An 8,940-nucleotide genomic window follows, 5' to 3' on the forward strand; every position below is an offset into this window, starting at 1 on the left:
ACTTTCCGACCTGAAGATCACCGATGTCATGATTTGACCTAGTTTCTTTTTTTCTCGAGTTCCCGGTTGTCTTGAAAGCACCTCCCTCCCTGCATTCGTCCGATGACGTGACGGGCCTTTGCTCGGTTCAACAGGGGCCAGCATAAAGAACTCCCTCAGAGACGAATATTAGGGGGACAATCTCAATTGCATACTCCTTGCGTCCTCTCGCCTCATCTCTTTCCAGAAATGCCATTGGAGTAGAAGTTCAGAGGGGATGGACCTCTGGCTTTCTCATCCAATGAGTTTTGATAAGGAGGCGAAGAGAGAGGATGTGAGGAGTATGCAATGAGATTGAAATGCTCCCACACTACAAATTGGCCTACTGCTCCTTCCCCTCACTGATGGTTCAATTGGTATCGCCTGGCATCATTATAAAATCCTTGACCTGTTCTCTTGTGTTATTTGGTCCACTTGCATTAATCAGGCATGGCTTTCTGTTTGCTTCTTTGTATAGCAATTTTGGAAATCACAGGTGAGCTAGTTGTACCAAAATGGATGTGAATAATCAGCCCTCCATAGTTCACATTGCTGTATTTACTGAAAGATTATCTTGAATTCCCTTGAGTGTCGTAGTTCAGACCATCTCATATTTACATCTTAAACCTATAGACCGAATGTATGATTTGTTGTGCCCTACTTCTTCCAAACAGTATTGAGTGCAGCAGTGCAGATCCCATTGAACTGCAACCTGGGCACCAAACCTTGCAAGGATGGATCTGAGTGTGTACTCCACCAACATGTGTGTGACGGAGAAGCCGACTGTAGGGATGGTTCTGATGAGGATGACTGCACTGTCGCATGCAATAATGGTAGGGCCCTGTTTGAGTACCTCTTCAAATGCATCCATTCCTATCTATGAAGAAATGGTTTCTCAATTTCTTTCATCAATTTTACTGTGTTAAATCAGGAAAGGGTCTATTTTAAAGTATTCACAGTAGTTATCCAAGATCTATTGAGTCAAAAAATGCACACTTTCAATCTGTCCGTGCATAACACTTGAAGTGTTTCATCATCCACTAGGCCAGTTTCTGTGTGCCCATGGGAAGAAATGCATTGACCAGAAGCAGGTGTGTGATGGTGTGGCCCAGTGTCAGGACCGCTCTGATGAGTTGGACTGCCTGAATCCCATGGAGGGCTGTGTTCACCACTGTGACAACAAGACCCGCTGCCTCCCAGACACCTTCCTCTGTGATGGAGAGTGGGACTGCCTGGATGGCACTGATGAATTCAACTGCGGTAATGCCCCCTGTGTCACTTGCCTTTAGTTGAATTTTGAAACCATGATCCATCCTTATTTATAGCTTACAGAAGTTGTGAGATGTTTATTTTTGCCTTCCTTCTGGTAGTAAGGTCAGTATTTCACCCTATCCCTAGATTCAGACTCTACTGATTATCTTAAAAAACATCACAATGTTGCTGAGGATGGCAACAATGGGAATACCACAATGTCTGCACCAACACCCCCCAAGTGTCCTTTTGGCACTAAACCATGCCGGGACAGGATTGAGTGTGTTCTTTACAACCATGTGTGCGATGGAGAGGCGGACTGTAAGGATGGCTCGGATGAGGAAGAGTGTATATTAGAATGTGAACGTGGTAAGAAAATCGTCAGTGATAATTAAAAAACATATATGAACAGTAGTTTGAAGTTTTGAAAATAATATTCCTGCCCTTGGTTTCAATGTACAATACATCATGCCAATACTGCTCTTTAGTGTAAGATGCCTAAAGTAACAACCTTTGTACTAACTAGCATACTGGAATTTACTCACATGCACACAGAACATGGTTGCGTAGACCACTGTGCATGGTATGCATGTTTAGTGATCTGTCTTTGAAATGGTTCTCACAGGTCACCATTTATCAGTGTTATTGATTGCACTTAAATGGTACTGTATATTCAGGCCAGTTTCAGTGTGCACATGGGAAGAAATGCATTGACCAGAGGCAGGTGTGTGACGGTGTGGCCCAGTGTCAGGACCGCTCTGATGAGATGGCCTGCCTGAAGCCCATGGAGGGCTGTACTCACCACTGTGACAACACCCGCTGCCTCCCAGACACCTTCCTCTGTGACGGAGAGAGGGACTGCCTGGATGGCACTGATGAGGCCAACTGTGGTAAGTTTCACTTCCAATGAACTACTGAACTGGGGCTATGTTGACCTTAAGTCCTAAAATGTGAAGGTGGGGGGGAAACTTAAGCTGACCTGGCACAATATTGGATCGTGGTCTGTACAGGTGCATCAAAGCGGGGACCAAGTGACTAAAACAGCTGTTATCTCAAGGCCATGAGACTGTTAAATAGCTGTCACTAGCAGAGGCTGCTGCCTATATACAGACTTGAAATCATTGGCCACTTTAATGTCACTATTACAATGTTTAGTTATTTTGCATTACACATCTCATATGTACGTACTGCATTCCATATTTTTCTACTGTATCTTAGTCTAAGCAGCTCTGACATTGCTTGTCCAAATATTTATTTATTTTTAATTCCTTTACTTAGATTTGTGGGTATGTTGTGAAATTGTTGGATATTTCTGCGCTTTTGGAACTAGAAGCACAAGCATTTGGCTACATCTGCTAAACACGTGTGTGTGTGACCAATAAAATGTGATTTGCTCGCTGAAAGAAATGATGGTTAATACTCCAACAGTGGCACAAACACCACAGGGTTTCCCACCGTTTTACTATCACTGATCCAAACTAAGTTAAACTCAAATGTCCCCTTTGACCCATAGCTGATGATAGCTGCAATAGTGGTGAGTTCCGTTGCACCAGTGGTCAGTGTTTATCCGTAAGCATGCGCTGTGACGGGCATCCTGACTGTCGGGATCGCTCTGACGAGGAGAGCTGCACCAAGCCCCCCCAGTGCACCACCAAGCTCCGGTGCCCACAAAGTCAGGAGTGCCTGCTGGAGGAGTGGGTCTGTGATAGGGAGCAGGACTGTAAAGATGGCTCTGATGAAAAGGTGGGAATATTTAGGCTGGGTGCAATTGTTTCTGCTCTTGCCAACTCCTTGTTTGGCAAGACACATGTATTAGGAGTTGGCAAGTGAGCAGGAACACATTGGCACCCATGCTAGGTAATATTTGAGATTTCTGCGTTTGGAGGATGTAGACGTGACTAGACAGCTAAATGCATTTGACTCCCAATTGATTTTGAATGATGTCGTTGGAAACTAATGTGCTTTTGCCTCGTGATACAAATCAAAACTTAGATCTAATACACAGTATATTGACTTCTCTTTAAGAATTGCAAGATGGTCCAATTGAAGTGTGGTGATTTCCAGTGGGCCTGTACATCTAAGAGCCAGTGTGTTCCCAAAGCATGGAGATGTGATGGAACAAAGGACTGTGCTGATGAAAGTGATGAGGCAGGATGTGAGTATCTAAAGTTATTTCATCTATGTATGATTTGTTAATTACTGGATTAGTATGTGGTGACCATCTTTAACAGTAAATAAAAAAGCCTTTAACTGAGATAGTATTAGACATCGATTAAGTTGGGTATTGTGTGTTTGTTTCCCAGGTGGTCAGGTAGCAACATGCCCTTCTCACCAGTTCCAGTGTGGTAGTACATGGGAGTGTTTGGACACAGCCCTGGTGTGTAACACGGTCAGGAACTGTGCTAATGGTTCTGACGAGGGTGGCAACTGCCAAGCCAAGTGTCCAGACAAAACCCAATGTGCCCATAACTGTTACAGCACACCACAGGGAACAGTGAGTAATGGGGGGGCTTGTGCAGTTTGCTACAACTACTATTACAAAGCTTCTTGAAGTACAGCTTTGTCATGTTTTAGATTTCTGAGTGACCCCTTCTAACGATTTCATTTTTCTCCGATGTAGAGGTGTGGCTGTAAGGTTGGTTACCGACTCCAAGAGGACACAGTGTCCTGTGTTGATATTGATGAGTGTGAAGGTGGTAGACCAGGTGTTTGCAGCCACCTATGTGTCAACACCGAGGGCTCCTTTCAGTGTCACTGCTACCTTGGTTACCTGCTGGAATCTGATGGCCGCCGCTGCAAGATCGCAGGTAATTATTAATAAAATAATCCAGATTTAGTGACAAATCGTGGAAATTCCCTCTGCTGGATGGCGTCTTTAAATATATATTTTTAATTAAGGGAGACAGTGCACGAAAGTGAACAGAATTTGTGAATGCAGGATATTGCCTGGAGAAAGTACTCTCCTATTCATTTAACATAGGCCTATAACAACCCACTTGTGTTTTCCCACAGGTGAGCCCTACCTACTGGCCTCTGTGCAGACTGAGCTGTTCCTGTTTGGGCTGAGAAGCAGCAGTCTGGATGTCCTGGTGTCCTCTGCTAAGAAAGCCATCCTGTCCCTGGACTATGACTGGAGGGATCAGAAAGTGTTCTGGGTCAGCCTGGATTCAGAGAGTATAAAATGGTCCTCTCTAGACCAGAAAAAGAGAGGAACTCTTGTCAAAGGTTAGTGTGGTTAAACTGAGAATCTGTAAAACTGGTTGCGACTGTAAAAATGACACATCTTATAAAAAGCACAGGTCAGTGTTAACTAAAACGAACATAATCGTAATCCTTTTAATCTCGCTACAGGCATCAAATCTGATTGCATTGCTGTTGACTGGGTAGGGAGAAACCTGTACTGGATTGATGGCATTGGAGGTGGTCGGATTATTGCTGTTGGATTAAACTCAACCATCATAAACTCTCTGGATCAGACAGTCATCCTCGATGAGGACTTCGAACAACCTCGCTCTCTGGCACTCCTGCCACAGAAGGGGTAAGTATTTTATTTTCTAGGTGTAACACAAACAGCACCCACTCAAACAATCTTTTATTCTAGTGATTTTGTATACATTTGGAGAAAGGTGATGTTGACTAAACTAATACATGTGGCTAAACCGTGTTGATCAGGGGCAGGCTCCTGCTTATTGAATTGGTTTCCACCTAGAGATGTCTAACTACTGTCCTATGATAGGATCATGTTCTTTGATGGCTTATGCATTACTGTCAGTAATCAATAATAAAATAACATTGATTTGGCTTTAACTGCAGGATCATGTTCTGGTCAGAGATTGGTAACGAGGCGAAGATTGAGCGGGCAGGAATGGATGGGTCTGAGAGGAGAGTAGTGGTCAGTCATAGCCTCAGCTGGCCAGGCGGTCTGGCTGTGGACACACTAGGGGAGAGGATCTACTGGACGGACGAGAAGCTCCGGTGCATCGGCTCAGCCAACCTGGATGGCGGGGACATTGAGGTACTACAAAAATGGGTTTGCGTATGACTAGATCAGACTTGTAGTGCGTGTTGCTGTATGCCAAGGTGCATGAAATTAAATCCACATGGGTTGGATACCCTAGATCCCTCAAACTCAACTCTGGATCTTGAAGCCAGTTACACTGCTTTTCTCATTGTTCTGCTCTAATCAGACTGGTTTAGACGTGGGACACCAGGTGTGTGCGTGCAATTAATGATCAGATAGAACACAAAAGCAGCAGGTTCTGGACCTCATAGGGTTAGTTAAGTACCCCAGGCCTTGATAAAGGCATATTGTAACATTTATCTGTTCCTTTCACTCCTGAAGATTCTGCAGATGATGGAGACCACCAACCCGTTCTCTGTCACAGTTTTCAATGACCTGCTCTACTGGTCAGACACCAGGAGGAGAACTATTCAAAGGGCTCATAAAATCACTGGAAAGAACCGCAAAGTTCTACTCAAACGACCTGGACAACCTTTTGGACTGAAAGCAAGTATACTAGCCCCCAATTCAAATGCATATTAATGCATGCATTATGTAAACCATTATGTTCATTTCACCTAAATAAGATTGCAGAATTGAATGGGTTTGCTGTAATTACACAATCTCTCTTCCTTTTTGACGATGTAAGCTTAATGATTTGGGTGTCGTTCTGGGATGCAGATCATTCATCCACTTCTGCAGACAAGCAATGAGAGTCCCTGTGAGAACCTTCGTTGCTCTCACCTGTGTGTGTTGGGCCCAGGCCCCAAAGGGGTCTGCAAGTGTCCCTCTGGTCTGCTCCTAGCTGAGGATGGCCTCACCTGCACCAACCTGGTCAACTCTCCCTTCCTCTTGGTGCTCTCGCCAACTGTTGTCACACAGGTATGACTCTGGCCACTGCAGGTTTACCCATTTCACTTGGTACTGCACTATATTCAATGCCACTAGGTACATATTGTGTGAAATAATAGTCCGTCTTCTAATTTGAATTGAGTTTTATTTCAGTATACATGGCAGCTTAAAGAGTTTAGGAATGCTTGGTTACCTTCACAAAAGCTGTCAGTAATAACCTGGGCTTTGAAAGGCTGTGGAAGCCCTGTTGACTTTCCTTGCCATTTGTGTGCAATTCAGGAATAAACACAAAGATTCTCCACCTTGTAATTCTACACTTTTTTTTATATATAGTATGTATTATTTTTTTTTAGATCTACCTGCAGACCATGCACAGTGCTGTGGGTCTGAAGAGCTGGCCGGAGCACCTCGCCCTACCTCTCCCCAATGTCAACGAGGCAGCGATGTTGGATTACACCCTGCAAGATCAGACTCTGTACCTAGCTGACTCTGGCCAATCGTCTGTAGTCCTCTTCAAGCTGAAGGAGACCGGCTTGGTGCCTCGCGGCCAGTTCCTGCAACTCAAAGGGGACACAGTTACAGCCCTGGCTCTAGACTGGATAACCCTCAGCGTATACTGGAGTAGCACCAAGCAGCCACGGCTGCAGGTCACCTCTTCCAGTGGGGAACACACTGCTGTGTTAATTCAGGATATTGGAAGTCTGGAGTCCATAGCGCTTCACCCACTCAGTGGAAGACTCTGTTTTACCAACTTGGCCAAGCAGGGGGAAGGCGCTCAGGTGGAGTGTGCTTACATGGATGGGGTGAAGCGTGCTCCGGTGTGGAAGGATGCTCTTCAGCCCACCTCCCTGACTTTCTCCAACAAGGGCAATGAAATCTACTGGGCTGACATCGGTGAGGAACTCAATGTTTATAGATAAAAAAAAAAAAAAAAAAAAGGTTTGTACTGTATCTATAGTAGTGGTGGTGAGGTAATACTTTATTTTCTATCAACAAGTCTATTGTGTTCTAGGTTATGGGGTGATCGGCTCTGTCAGAGTTGATGGTACTGGATACAAGGAGTTTAAGACTGGGGATGGCCTGACTGCATTTGCACTCAGCAACGGCATGCTCCTCTGGGTGACAGACAGTGGTAATGTGGATTATTTTTAAACGGCTGCTTCCACCCGAACTTAGTGCTATGTTATGTCTTACTGTGGTTAGTAGATGGCTCTGTTTAGTCATTAACCAAAGTAAAACTAACAAGGATAATGGTTGATCTTGAACCCAAAGTCCTTTCACCATGGTTTTGGATTATCATTGATGTTGAGTTTATCATGTACATGTTCCTATCAAATGTTTCAGACACAACCAAAGTTTGGTATAGAGATGATCCACTGACTAAGAAGCTTTGGTTTGAGGTAAACACTGAAATTGTCAGTTTGAAGGCGTACAGCAAGTCCAGCCAGATGGGTAAGAAAGGACACATTTGCACACAACCCACTCCATCATTTACTGATATGTGACCTTTCAACCTTTACTCTTTCTCATCCATTCCCAGGCTCCAACCTCTGCTCAGATGGGAATGGAGACTGCAGTCACTTGTGTCTGGCTCTTCCTGGTGGTAGGACCTGTAGGTGTGCCCATGACCATTGGCCAGTCAATGTCACACACTGTGCCGCAGACCACCACTGCCCAGCTGGAAGTAGACCCTGTCTGGACGGGCACACATGCTTCCCCCTGGAGAAGTTCTGTGACGGACATCCTGACTGCTCTGACACTTCAGATGAGAACTGCGAGTCTTCTTTCCATTATCAATGTTTCAATCTCCCTTTCCCATTGTTATGAGCTGAAGAACAGATTATCACAGTTCAATTACAAAGATTTTAGCTATCATAACGCCGCATTCTTCAATCCCGGTCTTGGGGACCACAAGTGTTTACGCATCATTATTTAAATCTGGTGTGTGGTGCTAAGGAAAAAACAAATGTGCAGCTCTTGGACTCGCTGTCATAACTTAAACTAATTTGAATACAAACTGTTCTTATGTTTTCCTCTGTCTCAGGTGTCCATCTCAAAGGGAACTCTGTCAAGGCCAAAGCCCCAACCCAGCTTCCCAGTCCCAGCTTTCCTATATCTGCAGATCCTGGCTCCACCTCTCTGGACAACAGTTGGCTGGTGAGGAACCTGGATGCCCAGCAGTGTAGTGAAAAGCGCTGCAATGGGAATGGGGAGTGTGTGGAGACCAATTGGGGCGTCTCCTGTGCCTGTGGTTTAGGCTACAGTGGAGACTCCTGCCAAGACCAGCTCACCAAGACTATGCAAGGCCCACTCATCTATGGGGCCGTTGGCCTCTGTGCTGGGATTGTTGTTATCAGTGTCCTCGCTGCGTTGGTTAAGAGGAAGACTGCAAACACAAGGTACACCATACCAAACTGCTTGATACTGTAGGGCTTCCCCCTTAATGTCTCCACAATATCAATCTGTTCTCATGGTGTTTCAGAATTCTTTCTGACGTTTAGCTAGTTTGTGTCAAGATTGAGATTATATTCACCTTTTCCATTCCCAGGAGAGCCAACCATGTGGCAAAGCAGACTAGTATGACTGAGTTGGAGAAAGGTGAAGAAGCTCCTTCTACACAACCTTCACCCAACAGTGACTTTGCAGAGGTACAGTAGGCTGTTATACTGTATTTTTATTAATGCAGGTGATTGAAAACATCATACAAGTGGATGTTTTGCTTCATACGTTTGCTTTTATTTCACAGGAAGTGGTGTCGTCTGTGGATTAACTAATTTATCAGCAGCCTCTTTCTATTCAATAAAGTTTCTTTTTCTACA

At 44.7% G+C, this 8,940-nt stretch overlaps 1 protein-coding gene across 2 annotated transcripts; it reads left to right on the plus strand.

The window, feature by feature from the left end:
- Nucleotides 1-368: 368 nt before the first annotated feature.
- lrp13 (low-density lipoprotein receptor related-protein 13) lies at nucleotides 369-8,940 on the plus strand. Of its 2 annotated transcripts, none has more exons than XM_071403741.1 (21): nucleotides 369-514; nucleotides 693-851; nucleotides 1,063-1,278; nucleotides 1,417-1,638; nucleotides 1,947-2,159; nucleotides 2,783-3,012; nucleotides 3,295-3,424; nucleotides 3,573-3,763; nucleotides 3,890-4,076; nucleotides 4,282-4,494; nucleotides 4,621-4,807; nucleotides 5,083-5,284; nucleotides 5,612-5,776; nucleotides 5,951-6,151; nucleotides 6,475-7,015; nucleotides 7,134-7,253; nucleotides 7,466-7,573; nucleotides 7,662-7,895; nucleotides 8,166-8,520; nucleotides 8,670-8,769; nucleotides 8,868-8,940. In XM_071403741.1, exons 1-21 carry the CDS (start codon nucleotides 469-471, stop codon nucleotides 8,889-8,891), a joined length of 4,044 nt encoding a protein of 1,347 aa, XP_071259842.1. In that variant the 5' UTR covers nucleotides 369-468; the 3' UTR covers nucleotides 8,892-8,940. The 2 variants fall into 2 exon arrangements, with proteins under 2 accessions (XP_071259842.1, XP_071259843.1); XM_071403742.1 differs by having other exon boundaries at nucleotides 1,423-1,638.

This window comes from Salvelinus alpinus, chromosome 5 (genome assembly GCF_045679555.1).
Source record: "Salvelinus alpinus chromosome 5, SLU_Salpinus.1, whole genome shotgun sequence".
NCBI classification, from domain to species: Eukaryota; Metazoa; Chordata; class Actinopteri; order Salmoniformes; family Salmonidae; genus Salvelinus; species Salvelinus alpinus.

Coding starts and splice junctions, on each gene's coding strand:
- lrp13 (XM_071403741.1), top strand. CDS start 469: ATGGCTTTCTGTTTGCTTCTTTGTATAGCAATTTTGGAAATCACAG. Junction 4,077..4,281: donor CCGCCGCTGCAAGATCGCAG/GTAATTATTAAT, acceptor GTTTTCCCACAG/GTGAGCCCTACCTACTGGCC. Junction 8,521..8,669: donor AGGAAGACTGCAAACACAAG/GTACACCATACC, acceptor TTCCATTCCCAG/GAGAGCCAACCATGTGGCAA.